At 39.6% G+C, this 14,968-nt stretch overlaps 1 protein-coding gene across 7 annotated transcripts in view; it reads left to right on the top strand.

Annotated features, from left to right (window-relative positions):
• PTPRK (protein tyrosine phosphatase receptor type K) overlaps window positions 1-6,619 on the top strand; it is a 412,034-nt gene extending 405,415 nt beyond the window's left edge. For all 7 annotated transcript variants that reach the window (XM_055810498.1, XM_055810497.1, XM_055810504.1 and 4 more), the window contains 3 exons: window positions 1,324-1,487; window positions 2,765-2,900; window positions 5,346-6,619. In XM_055810498.1, coding sequence (XP_055666473.1) covers window positions 1,324-1,487; window positions 2,765-2,900; window positions 5,346-5,399 — 354 coding nt within the window. In that variant the 3' untranslated portion in view covers window positions 5,400-6,619. The remainder of the gene's footprint in view (window positions 1-1,323; window positions 1,488-2,764; window positions 2,901-5,345) is intronic.
• The last annotated feature ends 8,349 nt before the right edge of the window (window positions 6,620-14,968 follow it).

Genomic DNA, 14,968 nt, shown 5'->3' with positions numbered 1-14,968 from the left:
AGCGTCTTACACGGTCACAGCATCTTCTCAAACCCTGTTTGCCATGCAGTGTTTCCTCCTTTAGCTCACCCCTATAAATCATTTATGTTGCCTGCGTGTAAAGAGTTACAGATGTTTGTGCCACCATTGTATGTACAGTTAAGCAGCAGCCCCTGTTTTACTTACAACTTTGTATCTTTCATGCAATACTGTACTTCCACGCCACCAAGTACTACTTGGAGTGTCCGTTTAACTTTCATTAATGCTGAAGAACAGTTGTGGGGAAAATGGATTACAGAGCATACGAAGATTTATTTATTTTTTCTTTTCCTTTGGTCACATTTTCATTTTTCAAAGGGGAAAGATCAGTTTGCATACGACGAATATTTTATCCAAACTTATTTTGCTTATATTCAGAGATAAGAAAAACATTTTCAACTCTTCATACCTTGTTTGGTAACTACAGGAAGCTAAGATGTAGGCACACTGAACCATAGTGTGCTTTTTTTGTTGTATTTTGAGACTTCCTCTCTTTTTTTGGGGGGGTTGTGTGGGGAGTGTTGTGTCTAATGTCTTATTTTCACTTTTTCCATTTCTCCTTTCTTACAATGTTTTGGTTTTCTACTTCTCTACTTCTCTTTGCCTCCCATGCCTTTTCACCTTTATGTCTTGCTTCTGAATATCTCTCTGCTCTGTTCTTCCTTTTCTAAAAAAAACATTCCTACTCCTTTTTGAATACTTCAGTTCCAAGAAACTGAAACATTCTTCCAAATATTGAGGCCTTTCTTGTGACAGTCTAATTCTATTCAAAGCTCTCCCTGTGTAGCATCTAGCACATGGAAGACTCAGAGACTGGCAGCAAGGCTCTCATTATCAGTCTGGCAAAAAAGGAAGACTTCAAGGAAAATAGTCATATTTGTCCACCAATATTACTTGTTTATTTATGACAGGGTCAGTTTATGCATGGGAGCCAAAGCTATGTCTCTTCCATTCTGTAGGTCTAAGAATTTAACAGTGATATTTTTAATTGACGGTTGATGTTAAGAATAAAAACCCGTGACACGTAGAATCTGGGGGATTTGTCCATTTAGAAGTCAGGATAGGTTACCTTAGTGATTGATAAACTGATGTTGTCTTCAATGTAGCTCCCTTTTTTTCCTTTTTTGACACCTTCCTTGAGCTCAAGTGATACAAATTAATGGTGACCCTACGGTGGAATGTATATACATGTTGGAATCTGTCCATAACATAAACACTTAGGGTTTGTGTCAGTTTTATATTTTGGTTTTCTAAACCAAGATGTAAAGGTGCCATATTTACCTAAAGCTCTTTGGTTTCCCTCAGCCACAAGAGGGCTATCTGATGGTGCAGCAGTTCCAGTATTTGGGTTGGGCTTCTCACAGAGATGTGCCAGCTTCCAAGAGATCATTTTTGAAGTTGATTCTCCAAGTTGAAAAATGGCAAGAGGAATGTGAAGAGGGGGAGGGCCGGACCATCATCCATTGCCTGTGAGTAACTGGGAGAAAGTCAAATTGTTGTTATTTCAAATAAATGCTTATAAACTCTTGTTCTAAGTTGAAGCAGCATTCTTACAGCTACATTCTTTTGCACATGTCCTTGTTTCTTTTATAAAAATGTACCACTTCTACTGTGGGTTGGCTTTTGGTCAACTTTCTGATTTGTCTCTGTTGGGTCAAGGTACCATGGGAACGAGCATTTTGGGCATGATACTACAGTGATACAGCGTATTGTCTCCCTCTGTACATAATAGCATGTTTTCCAGGTAGAAAATATGTACAGATCAATTTCTTCTGTATGGTTTCAGTAAGGAAGTCTTTTATGCTGGCTGCCAAATAATTATTTCCTATGTATCTCTTGCATGTCGTGTGTTGCATTTTTTTCCAGAAGGTCTACTATATTTTGAATGTTTTAGATTGAAAACTATGGATATAGGAAATCAGATAAAAGTTCTGTGATACAGTACATGATCCTAAAACTTGTTGATAAATGACCGCTGGCTGCTTATCTGAGCCTGATATTTAAATTGGAGCTGGTTTGTGAGTTTTGCAAAGGCAGCATCTTTGTCTCCGTAAGCAGAGAATGACCAACGTCTATCCTACCTTATTTAAATATAAAATTTAAAACTTAGAAATTTAATTATCATTTCTCCTTACTTTTTAAAAAAGCTTCTGTTTAAATGTTCAGGATTAACTTTTGGCCCCTTTCTGCCCACCCCTCCTCATTATCCGTGGAACCTTCTGCCTAATTTACACTTAATAAGAAGAAATGCCTGCCTTAATTTCTTTGAAATGAAGATTAAAATACTTCAGAAGTGTCCCCAGAGGTCAACAAGATATCAAATCAGTGATGCCTTGGCATTACTCTGGCTTAGATAATCCTCATACTGTAGGATAACTCGAGTCTGTTTCCAGAACTAAGTGGAAATTATTTTACTTGCATTTCAACTTATTTTTTTATTTCTAATGTTGTAATTGCCATTGAACTCAGGGTTTTATTTCTAATGCCTATGTAAATTAAGCTATAGCATAGCTGGGTGGCGTGGTGGGCTGTAAGGGCAGAATTCAAAAGAAGTAATTGAGAGGAAGGTCAGGAACAGCAAACATCTCAGACCAAACCCACTGGAGCTGCAAGGAGATTGCTAAAGCCTGGTCTCCCCGTGGGACTCGGGAATCAGTCGTGCTCACAGAGTGAAAGAACAGAAACACATTTTGGATGCTCTCATACACCATAGTGACATTTAACCAGCTCTTCTTCTTGCACACAGAAATGGCGGTGGCCGTAGCGGGATGTTCTGTGCCATCGGCATTGTGGTTGAGATGGTGAAAAGGCAGAACGTGGTGGATGTTTTCCACGCCGTCAAGACTTTGCGGAACAGTAAGCCCAACATGGTAGAAACTCCGGTAAGCATGAGCCCTTTGGGGCTACTGCAAACAACCAGGGAGCCAGAGGCTCTCTTGTGTGAGTTGCATTCTCAGTCCTGAGCCCACAAAACAGAGCAAACTGATGTTGTGCCACAAGAGGAAAGGGACACTTTTGAGTCACACACATCAGCATTGTGAGAGGCCAGGCTAAGCATTTTATGCTACTTTTCTTGTAGAAGTACTGTGGCTTTTCACAGAAAACGTTCTGAGTGAACAGAATGCACTTTAAACTCCAAAAATAACCTATCTATTTGAAGAGAAGTTGCAGCAGGTTGTGTTCACACAAACCATCCTGAAATTTTACAGAGCAAGGCAGATCTTGGTAGGAATAAGCTATGAAGTCCAGATTAGTAGCTGGAGATGTGAACATTTTGCTTCTTAATAACAACTGCTGCTTTGGAAGCTGTATTGAATAATGATAATGTTTGTTATTCAGATTTGTAGTAATCAAAATGATACCTCAGAACTTTAAAAATCAAAGACTTGGATCTAGTATGTTGCAAATTAACACATAGTATCATAGAACCATTTGGGTTGGAAAAAAACATTAAGATCGTTGAGTCCAACAGTTAACCTAAATAATAAAGCAATATAAAAAATAAACTAATATAAACTATATGAGCCTGAGTTAGCAAAACTACAAGACCAAATATTTGCACGTACATTGCCAGAACTTAAAATAACCTTCACTCTTCTGGTCAGTCTTTATGTGTACAGTATGAGCGCATATCCATTTGAGTGATCTGTCATGAAAGCTGAATATTGTGGGAAGTCCTTAAAAAAATTCTCCCAAGTGGATTTTTTTTTTCCTTTCTGTAGGTGAATGTGAAAGCAGGTTAGACACTGTTAGGGAGTTTCTGCCACTTGACTCTCACACTGCCAGCAGCCAGTGTCACTTTTCAGCCAGATGGCTGCCTACAGCATAAAAATCAGGGATGCCAATTGAAATTAAAAACGTTTTGCAGTGTATGCACAGTGAAAATTGCTTCCGACCTTGTGAACTTGCGTATTGAGCAAAATGGCTGTAGCTGCCTCTTCCCATATTGCCCTTTTTTCCAGGTGTCAGTGTTTGCTTAGGATCAAGGAGCTTCTGTGGCATGATTTGCCTAATTATTGTGCCTCGCTTCCATCCCTTGCGACCACATAAATTAGGAAGATGGTTAAAATATTAATAGATAGAGCATCCTGTAGCAGCAGTGACATGGGGCTATGTATTGCTGGTTTTGCCGCAAGTACTTTGCAGTCTGCTGTGCCATAGACGTCTGAGACACAACATATTGAATTGCTGCCTGGATTTCAGTTCACTGCTGTGAAGAAAACAGGTCAGATCACATGGAAAATTACTTGTGTCACTCTAAAGGGAGGCCAAGGTAGATTGTGTGTGTTTCTGATAAATGGGCTGTAAACTTACATTTCATTTCAAAATGCCCCTGAATTCCATTGTAGCTTTAATCTGCAATTACTGAATTTCCATAGTTCTGTGTTTCTGTTGTGTGGGTTTTTATTCAGAACTCTTGAACAGCAGCAGCTGTTGAGTCGTTAGTTAGAGCACAAACCAGGAAAACCAATATATAACACTGTCATGTGCCCTACATTCAGCAACATGATCAGATAACAAAAATGAGCAGCGCAATAAAGCCTTTAAGATATCCCCACCACTTCCTGCTAATGGATCACGCTGGCTTCCTTTGCGAACAAAAATAAATCACAAAAGCAAATTTGTTTTGTTAGGTTACAAGGACAATAGAGATCGAATTAGTTTTGTTGTTTCCTCTTCTTGCCCTCTCCTCCTTCCTCCTCCTTCTCCCCCAGTATCAGCTCTGAACAGCAGCCTTGTTACGGAGAAATACTAACCACGATGGAGTTTGAGCTTTAACGTCTCTTTTAAATGTGCATCTGATCTCTTGGACATTGCATCGACATGACTGTACAAATGGGCTGTGAGCCCAGAGCAGCTTTGTGTCACAGCTCAGTATTCCTGAGGCATTCACTGGCTGTCCAAGCAGCAGGCGCGAGTTAACTGCTCAGTATCGGCTAACTTAAATATAAATGTTATATCAGAGTCAAGGTGCTTTCACTGCAAGAATGCTCTGACTGACAGAACTTTTCATGTTTGATAAACCAGTTTGTTCAGAAGCTGAAAAAATCAGAGAATCAAATCATTGCATTTCATGGTCAGAGTTTTTTTCCAGTTCATTGGTTAGGATGAGATTTTAAATCAGAGCTGGTAATATATTTTACTTGTGTAGTAGGAAAAAAAAAAAAAAAAAACAAACAGAAACAAAACCCAAAGCATGTCAGGCTTGAGGTTAAAATTGCGTAGTAGTTAGCAACTACTATTCTTGTTTGTAGATATTGCTGCTAAGACTTTAGAATCGTAGTTTAACTTCTCTTCCTGTCCCCAACCCCCTTTTGCCTTTACAGGAGCAATATCGCTTCTGCTATGATGTTGCACTGGAGTACCTGGAATCCTCTTAGTCGGAATGGATGTGACAAAGTTCACCAAATACATGAATCTCAATAAGCTGTTTTGACAACAGTTCTTGATCCTGTGAAGAAAGATTTTAGGGGAAAAGGGGGGTGGGAGGGATTTTAAATTTTAAATGCAAAGTATTTTTCTTATGAAGTTGTGTATCTTAATAAAATAACTCAATCTGTTTCTATGCTTGTATACAGTATCAACATTTAGTGCCACAGAAATACTATTTAATGAAAACCAGAGTCAGAAGAGATTTGCGCAAATTAGGACTTTTCAGTGTTTGTATATGCAGCCGTCTCTCAATTACAGTAAAGCGACCATCTGTTGCATGTATCAATATTTCCTATATGGTATTAATTTTTCTTTTTTTTTTCTTTTGATACATTGTTGAAGTACAATAACAGTGCAAATTGATAGTAAGGTTCATTCTTTATACGTTTCAAGTGTTGCATATATATACTATATATAGTAAAACAAACTGGCTTATTTTGTTTTAATGTGCAATGATGGCTGGATCACATAAAGGTCTTTATAAAGAAACTTAAACATAAGCCAAAGACTCAAGTGTAAATATGTCTATATGGAGAAAGCACATGTATTTATTGTTTACTTGCATTCCTTTTTTGATGGCTGAAAAAAGAAGAATCATTTTTCTTGAAGAAAGCTTTTTTTGCTGAAATCAAGTGTAAACAATTTTTGTAGTTTATTTTTTGTATGTTTTAGTGTAAGTAGAAGACATACTTTTTATGCATAGACCAAGAAACATTGGTATAGTGGTTTTGTTGTGTACATGCTTGTGATTCAAATCCATGTAAACAACTCAGTTATAGAAGGTCTTTAACTACAAGACCAAAATCAAAACATTTTCCTGAAAATGTATAGTTTTTCACAGTTGCATTAGTTATGTACTGATCAAAAAAATATGTAAGGAAGGGCACACATCAGAATGGCCTTGCCTATGACTTGCACAATATTGGAAGAAATTCTTAAGCACCATTAAAAAGGTAAAGGAACCAATTGTTTTCAAATATATTGAAGCACAGGTCAACAGGAGAACTGTAAGACATATAGATGGCTCTGCGTATGCCCTTCAGGGTAAAAAAGTATTTGTTTAGCAAATTGTACAATTAAGCAATGTTTACTTTTATGTTTACGGACATGTAAGCTTTGCTTCCAAGAAAGCAAAATTTGAATAAACCAATGCCAGATTCTGACTATAGTTGTGGTCTACAAAATACTACTGTGCTTTCACTTAGCTTGTATCCGTTTGTTCGGAAGGTTTCCTAGATTTTACCAGCTAAAATCATATTCTGGTCACTTGGTCTTTTTTAGAACTGACAGTAAAATGATAAGGTGCTTTTAAACATTCTGTAAAGTAAGAGTGAATTAAACTTTTATTTAAAGATTAATTTATATTATTTCCTATTTTGATACCCTCTCACTTACTGTCCTTGTTAGGGAGTCATTCTTGTCTGGAAGACTGATATATTTGGGTAAGGAAAATCTCAAAAGGATATTGTTTGTGAAGGTTCCATGTCATCTGCATGCTCTAGTTTCTTCCGTCAGACACATGGAATTACCAATCCATCACTATAAATGACAGAAACGTTTAAAGAAATTCTGCTTCTCAGACTTTTTTGAGTGCCTCCATCCATATTGCATAGCTCCACCTCTTCCAGATTTTAAAAAAGTGTTTTTCTTTTGTCACCCATTGTTAGTTTCTACCTATGAGCAGCAAGGTAAACAAATCAAGTTTAAAAATGTTCACTGGGTCTGGATTCTTAATACTCAAAATTGCTCTTTTTTCCTTTTGCCACGTTGGAAAAGGGATTGTAAGCTGCATGCAACAGCACTGCAACATTCCCAGATTTCTCTGTGAGGTCATGGCATTCAGCTACCTCTGGCGTGCATCATCTACAGCTCACTATCTGGTCACCATGTTTTATGGAAACAACGCACCATCTCCACAGACTGATGCGTCCTGCCTGTTAGACCTGTGTCTGGGACGAAATGGATTGGACTCTAGAAGAGCCTTACTCTGTTGTCCATAAGGGGTGTTTGGAAGATTAGTCTAGAAATCTAGATACAATTTTTGACAGATGAGTAGCTCTTAGAGTTGTAGAATTTGAAAGCCACATTCCGTTCTGACCAGAGTGATTTTAATGTGGGGTTTGTGGGGGCTTTTTCCTGATCAAAAATGTATCATTACCATTAGGCTGAATTAATAGTTATTTTCAGGGAGGGCTGCTGTGCTGGTGGCAGTGGGGTTCATCCCCATCAGTATTTCATAATCCTTGGTAAGATCTTTATGTCCTGTTTCCCCTATGCAGTAAGTATGACTGGTGCAAATGCCGGTATGAATCCTGGCATTGCAGCACACTGTGCCTGAGCATCCCCTGCAGCTAGAAGGTATTGTAGCTGCCGGTGGTTATTCTGCAAATGGGAACTACTCTGCCTGTTGTTCACGTAGCTGACTGTGCTGACCTAATGAGTTTTTGCAATAGCTCATGACTGAAAAAGCTTGTGGGAAGTTCTTGCAAGGCCAGGGAAAAGTATGCAGAGGGAATGTGATGTGTAAGAAGCAGATCAGAAATATCATTCTCCAGTAATGGTATACCTTGGGGATCTCTTAGGCAAAAGACAATAACAGAACCAGCTTTTTAGTATAAAGTCAGGAAGAGACAGTTGGCTTTCCTTGTGGCAGCTCTTTCCCCTCCCTTACCTCATCCCGTGGCAGCAAATGCCAGCTTTGTTTTCTGGGAGCACTAGCTCTGTTCCCCTTAATAGGTGCTGCCCTAGTGTCCTTTCCTTACACTTGTGCACAAAGAAAGAGAAGTGGAGGGACTATGAAAACCTGCCCCAGAGGTATTTCTCATAAAGAGAGTGTGCAGTGGAGGGAGAGAAGTATTCCCAACCTTGGGCACTCAAAGAGGGAAATATTTTACTCCCTGAGGAAGTGAAAAACCACCGGCACCAGTATTGCAATGTGTCAGCTCCAGCTCCAGCCCTGGAGCAGTCCATAGTTGTTTCCAGACTCCTCAAAATCTTTCTGCTGGCTACCACCCTTGCTGAAATATTAGCACAGACTCAGTCAAGTGGCTTCAGCCTGCAAGGTACACAGGTTCTGCCTTCCTCAGCAGCATAAACATAAACTGGACCAACAGAAGCAGTAAATACAGAGAGAGCAAATGGGCATCAAGTCAGAATACAAAGAAGTGTGAAAGAGTTCATCCACGGAGGAGTGTGAGATGATTCAAATTTGGAATGAATTAAGTTGAAACTGGTCTAATGTCACATAATGAAAGGAACTAAAGGAGTGTAAAAATTTCCAAAAGTTTTTTAGAGCTCTGTGCTCTAAAACTGAGAAGTGATGACTCATGTCCTAGTCTCCATAGCCACTAGTGGAAGGAGTTCCAAGTGTCGCTTTGATGGCTTTAGTTCATTTTCTATAGAACAGTAATCAAAGAGGTACCTTACAGATGTGTTCGAACTATCTAAATTTTCTCTAAATAAACAGAGCTTAGGATCCAACACTGAATGACTGTATCAGACCCTGATATCCTTGGAATCACCTTAAATCCTTGGAAGTGTCTAAAGCAATATCATGGAGACTGAAGTTTGCTAAAACAAGAGCTACTAAACCTCAGCACCCTGTATGGAGAGAGGTTGCACGCTCTTTTTTTTTTTTTTTTTTTTTTTTAGACCTGGAATCTGCCTTCCCTGTTCATAGTGATCCAGCTCCAGCAGATGGAGGTGTGAAGAGACCCAGTTTTTGAACTTTTATCTGGGTCCTGAGAGATCAGACCCTAGCTGGTCGATGAGATTCTAGAATTTATGTTTCCTGCTTCTTGGGCTAATTCTGCTGTCAGGAAACAACAGCTTTGAAAGAGGCTTTGCCTTCCTGGGTAAGTCACAGACATGAGTGAAGCTCGAAGCTTAGTATCCTCAGTATATGCAAGCAGTTACTGGTATTTATTTCACTCAAGAAGTTGCTCAGATAATAGAATTATGTAGTTTATGGTACATCCTAGCCTTGCACAATGTGCTACATTAAGAAACACAACGTTCCTTAGAGGAACGTGAAAGCAAAAGCTACTGCAGGAGTGTGCTCTTGCAAAGGAGTTAACAATTTCCAAAATCAAAGGTCTGAAAAAGCAAAGTGGGGAAGCAATGGTAGGCAAGTGCTATGTGTTTGAGACTCCGATGCAAATTGAAATGTTAAAGGACAAGGAAGGAGCAGCCCGAGAAAAAATGTTGCAGAATCATTGCGTGGCCAGGCCACCTGGACTGACAAATGACTGCATAAAGGGCCTCTTTTAAGCTTCATTCTGCTGCTGTGTCAGATGAAACCCTGAGATCTTGAAATAAATGTAAAAGCTGCTTTTATAGTGCCCTGCTTCTGTACTGAAAAGTAACTCATTTTCTGCTGCACTTTCCTGTGTCACCTAGAAGTCTGAATTGAGTTAAGTGATCCTAATCTCACAAAGGAACCTTTGTGGTGGTTTATTGCTAGTGCTCCTGCTTTGTTAAACAGTCAAAGGTCTTGTAACCTCTGCAGATCCAGGATAGTCAAGGATATCTGTGAATTTTCACTTATGTCTTTCCCTTCTGGGGTTGAATAACCTGCTAGGAACAGATTGTGTATACTGAGGATGAGACTTTCAGAATATGCAGAGGTTTAGTCCCATAAATGTCCCCTCAACTTTAGGCAGCAAAACCTTGTCTTTGTTTATTTTTTAACTAGAGGCTGTGTTTGAGCAAAATTTGAGATGCTGATAATATAGAAGTGTTTCTAAATTATTTTAAGCTTGCTGGATGCTTTTTCTTTAAGACTGAGTAAAAGAATGCTGTGAGATGTGGTGGTGGTTGACAGGCATAAGCATTGTTTTGGCCCACGCTTCTCAGAAATTAATGCTTTCCCTGCTGTTGGGTTTAGAGTCCTAATTTATGCAGAGATTGACATGTATGATGACAGGCACAATAGGATGCTTACCTAATAATAATGTTTATTAACTGTGCCTTGGCCAACAACGAACAGATGTTTTTGTGCCTTGTTGATATACAAAAGCTTGATTTCAACAGTCTTTTGTAACCCCATCTAGCTTCCATCTGGATCAGAAAATAGTCCTGACTTCACAAATTACATCAAGATAAATTTGAAATCCTCATATGCTCAGAGATTTTTCAGATGTCCACTAAGCAAGCAGAAAAAAATTAAGTCTATGTTAAAAAAAAAGAAACAAACAAACAAAAAAAAAAACCTCTTTCCTGGACATGGAACCAAAACATGATCTTTCTGCAAGCTTTGGAATACCCTGGAGCTTTTTGGTAATGAGCACAAAAATGGCATCTGGCAAAACACGATATCTCCAGATTGTGATACTATGTGATAATATTTTCCTGCCAGGTGCAAACCAGCGCGAGCTCTTTCCATTTCATGGTGGAAAACTTTTGTCTCTCTTTTGTGTATCTAATCTTTTGTAGACTGGTAACTGAAAGGGCACGGTATTTTTCCAAGTCCCAACATTTTGAAGAAAGTTGCTGTCTTTTTGCACTCCTATAGCAAACACGAAACCAAAGATTTTAGTGTCCATAGAGTTTCTCTCTCAAAGTAAACAGAGCGAGTTGTTTTCTGTAGTGGCCATAAAGCCAAACTGGTAAGTTTCAGAAAAGGCTTGAAAGATATTTCTTTTGCTGAAGTCCCAGCAGGTGAAATCCCAGTCCATTTGCAGCCAAGAACAATAAGTCTCGCTGCTCGTGTGTTGTTATTCTTTCTGATCCACTTGCTGTGTCCATGAGTGGGCACAAATAGCCCATTTGGACTCACAGTCCAAACTCCCTTCAGCACAGAACCTGCTGCTGTAGTCTTTTCCTTCAGCTTCAGGATGAAGTTATGAAACTTGCTGATGATACAGATTAGCAACACAAAATTGCCTCTATTTACTGAAAATGGTTGAAACCACCTGCTGAAGGAGTGTGTGCCTTCATTTTGTGTGAGGTAGAAATCATAGACTTAGGAAGCTGTGGCACTGCTGCAACCTTTTCTGTTGCACAAAATCGTATCATTGAAGCTTCAGTTGATGCAGTTTAACCTGTACAAATAGGTTGCTGCCTAGTTTCATCTTCTGAAACGATCAAGGTTTCCAGCTTACCTTGTATTAAGAAACACAACAGTGTTTGAGCAGTAGTTCTCACAGGTCAGACAGCTTCAGGGATGGGGATAAAAATGGAGCATAAAAGCACTAGGCACAGTATAGGTTTTTCTAATATTTCCTCTCCAGCATGACAAGCTGGTTCAGCTAGTGTGACAATGAGCTGTAATTACAGCTGTGAGAAAATAGCAGTGTGGTTCTGTCTGTGGCAAAGGCTTTTAAAAATGCCTTTTAAAAAAACTGGGAAGAAGTGCGGGCTTTGTTTCTGCTTCAGTGTGTCTTCCTTTCAGGCACTTGTTTACTTCAAATAATAGCCCTGCTTAACACAGACCCTTTCGAAGGTGATAGTCCTTCCAGCAGTCAGTCACAGCCTGCAGCACTCTCTGGCCTTAAATACAAGTAAACTGTTGGTATGTGGGTTAAAGGTAGCAGGTACAGGTACGATGGATGCTATAGTGCATTAAGGTAGGGGAACTGCAAAGGGCAGAGGCCTGAGGAATACGCCTCTTGCTTTTGCACAGGGGGATTTATAAACTTTGTGCAAGAGAAAGAGAATGAAACACTCAGTGAACTGACTGGGACCAGCATGAAGATAGGAATCTTGTTTGCTGGTTATTTGGGCAACAACATAGAAAGAACAGGCTTTGGATGTAAGAATAGGCAGGATGGACAGTACAAAAAATCTAGGCAAGATGGGAACTTCCCAAAAAAGCATGCAGTTATGAAATATATGGAAGGAAATAAAAATCCTAAAAGCCCCAGTCAGTGAAATAGTTTCAAATATTGAGTATATGTCGTGCCTGTGGTCAAGCAAGGTTGTTGAATAGATGGTTTAGGCCACTGAGGATGAAAGAAACTGAGCAAGGGCCAGTGTCAAAGAACTGGGCAGTTTATGTGAGCAGCTCCTTCAATAAAGGAGAGATATAACTATGAGTAGGTCTCATGAAAGATTTAAAAAATTATAATCCCTCAAAAACAGGCTTAGTACAGGCAAGAGACTTAGGATCAGCTCACTTACCTCATTTTATGACCTCTAAACTCCACTTGATTTTTGGACTCCAGCAGTTAGCTGCCTCAAAGCCCAAGAAGTGCAGCTTTGGTGGTACCATATTTATCATTGCTGATCAAGAAAATGAGAACAATACTGCTGCAGTGCTGAACATGATCGTTCAGATAGTCCTTATCTTAGTTTTGAGGACAAGCAACAAATGAGAAGTAAAGTAAATGTGACAGTAAGTGACAGGTGTGATTTCACAGGCATCTCAGCCCCCACTCCACTGTTAATCGAGAGCCAAATGCTACTTTGCAGATTTCTTTCTGATGCTTGGTTTTTGAAATTATGGTTTGGTTTTGGTTTTCCTTTCTTAGAAGAAGAAAATTTATACTGAGAAAAGCAACATTAGACATTGTGGGGGTGAAATGAGAAGCATTGTGGGACAGTGTGAGGGGCAGCTGCCTGGCTATGGCCAAGGGGAGCCACTGTAAAGGAAGATTTTGAAGACTGAAAAGAGTTCTGAGTGTCTTGAAAATGTAAGTCAACTTGACAAATGAAATAGCTTCAGAGTCCTACACCATTTAGTGTTTGGGGAAAACTGCAAAAAATGGGTGGGAGAAGAGCACATGCCCTGCAAGCTTTTATCTGTGTTTACAATCCAGCATGGCAAAACAAAAATTGAATTAGCAGATGGGCTTGGGAAAATCAGAGAACAAAACATGACAATTACTTTGATAATACACACATTCAAGCATGCATTTTCCACATCTTCACTTGTAAGGCTTTAAGTAACACACTTACTTGGTCATGAAAAGTCTCATCACAGTATCGTGATGTCCTGATCTTGCTCATTACTTAGAGTTTGCTGGTGAGGTGTCTATTCTGGACTTGGCACAGGCCACACAAACATTTAAGGAAGACAGATACTCATCTTTTTTCAGGACTGTGTTGTTCAGATTAGACGCTCTACTCTTACCTGATTATTTTTCTTCTTCTTCCAGTGGTCTTTCCCTTTCCAAAACACAGTACAGATTGTGCAGTTTTGTTGTTTTCATTGGGATTTTTTAATTCTTGTTTTCACCCACATTTTTTTCCTCTACTCTTTCATCTTCTACATCTTAGCACAGGCTGAAGCTAAGCAGGCAGGGATGGGATGTGGTATTATTTCCATAACACATTTCAACTTTTCAGCAGAACGGACCTCAAGGAGTAGTTTCAAATTCACACTAAATGGCTGGACCAGCACATCCCGCCCTCTGATCTCGCCTGAGCCAGGATCAGCTGGCATCTCTGAAAGCAAGCTTATTGCTGTTTGTCACTCAAAGTCTGCTGAGTGCGTTAAGCAGGATGACAGTGACTTAGTTACAAAGTGAAACAACTGCAACTGCTCTTTTGTTCCTTCCAGTGCTTCTCTGGGGTGGGGAGGAGGTGAAAAACCTGCTCCATTCCAATTCTTTCAAGGTCTGTGGGCCTTAAAAGCAATGTGAAACAGCACAGGAAGAGATTTGGTTAGTGATGTGTTTAGGCGTGTTTGATTTGTGAAAGATTAACACAACAATGTATGGGAGGGGTTGGTTAACTTAGTAGAAGGTCCTAGGTGTTAAGGGAAGGGAAATAGGAATATCTGGGTGTATAGTATGTACACCCGTGTGTTTGGTGTAACTGACTTTCTGTCGTGGCAGGTCCTGAAATGTGCTACCATGATGTGAATTTGAAATGAGACTTAAACATGCACTAGTAAAGGAAGAATGGCAAAAATCAGTTTTCCCACACCCAACTTCCAATAACATTACCATAGCTGATGTCCACATGGAAGTGGGGAGGCATGCTCTTGACTCTTTGGCATGAAGCTGGGTTAAAACACATGGCCCAGGGACAGTATTCAGAAATACAATGTTCTGGGAAGACCAGAACCGAGCAAATTGAGGTTAAGCACCCCAAGTTACAAGCATCTCTTGAGCCAGTTCTTATTTTTGCAAGCAAGAAGAAAGAACAAGTCCAGGAAGCAGCATCTTGATGAATGCCTGTCCTAGGGCAGGCTTGGATGAGCAAGGGGCTCTCGTTATCTGCTAGTTTTAGGATGCTGTACAGCATCCTCAGCTGCGTGTTAAAACAAGAATCAGCAAATTTTCTCCAGCATTTTTGTTCAATCTTTGTGCTGTTTTTTGCTGCTGCTCTACTTGCTTTGATTTGATTTTGTTCTCTTTTCTATGAAGACTTTGAGTATTTGGATTGGATGTGGTTTTTTCCCCCTTTTTAAAGTCCTTTCTCTTATATGTTGTATTAAATCTTCTTTGGCAAGCATACTGTGTTCCCGGGTTTTGTAGGTGAGCAGAGAGCAGAATGCAGAAGAAGAAATAAGCAAAATATGTTTGTGAAACTGACTTTGGTGCAAGTGATGGCTTTGCAGATTGCAGATTTC

Source organism: Falco peregrinus, chromosome 7 (assembly GCF_023634155.1).
Source record: "Falco peregrinus isolate bFalPer1 chromosome 7, bFalPer1.pri, whole genome shotgun sequence".
Classification (NCBI taxonomy): domain Eukaryota; kingdom Metazoa; phylum Chordata; class Aves; order Falconiformes; family Falconidae; genus Falco; species Falco peregrinus.
This window is presented reverse-complemented; position numbering and strand designations above follow the sequence as displayed.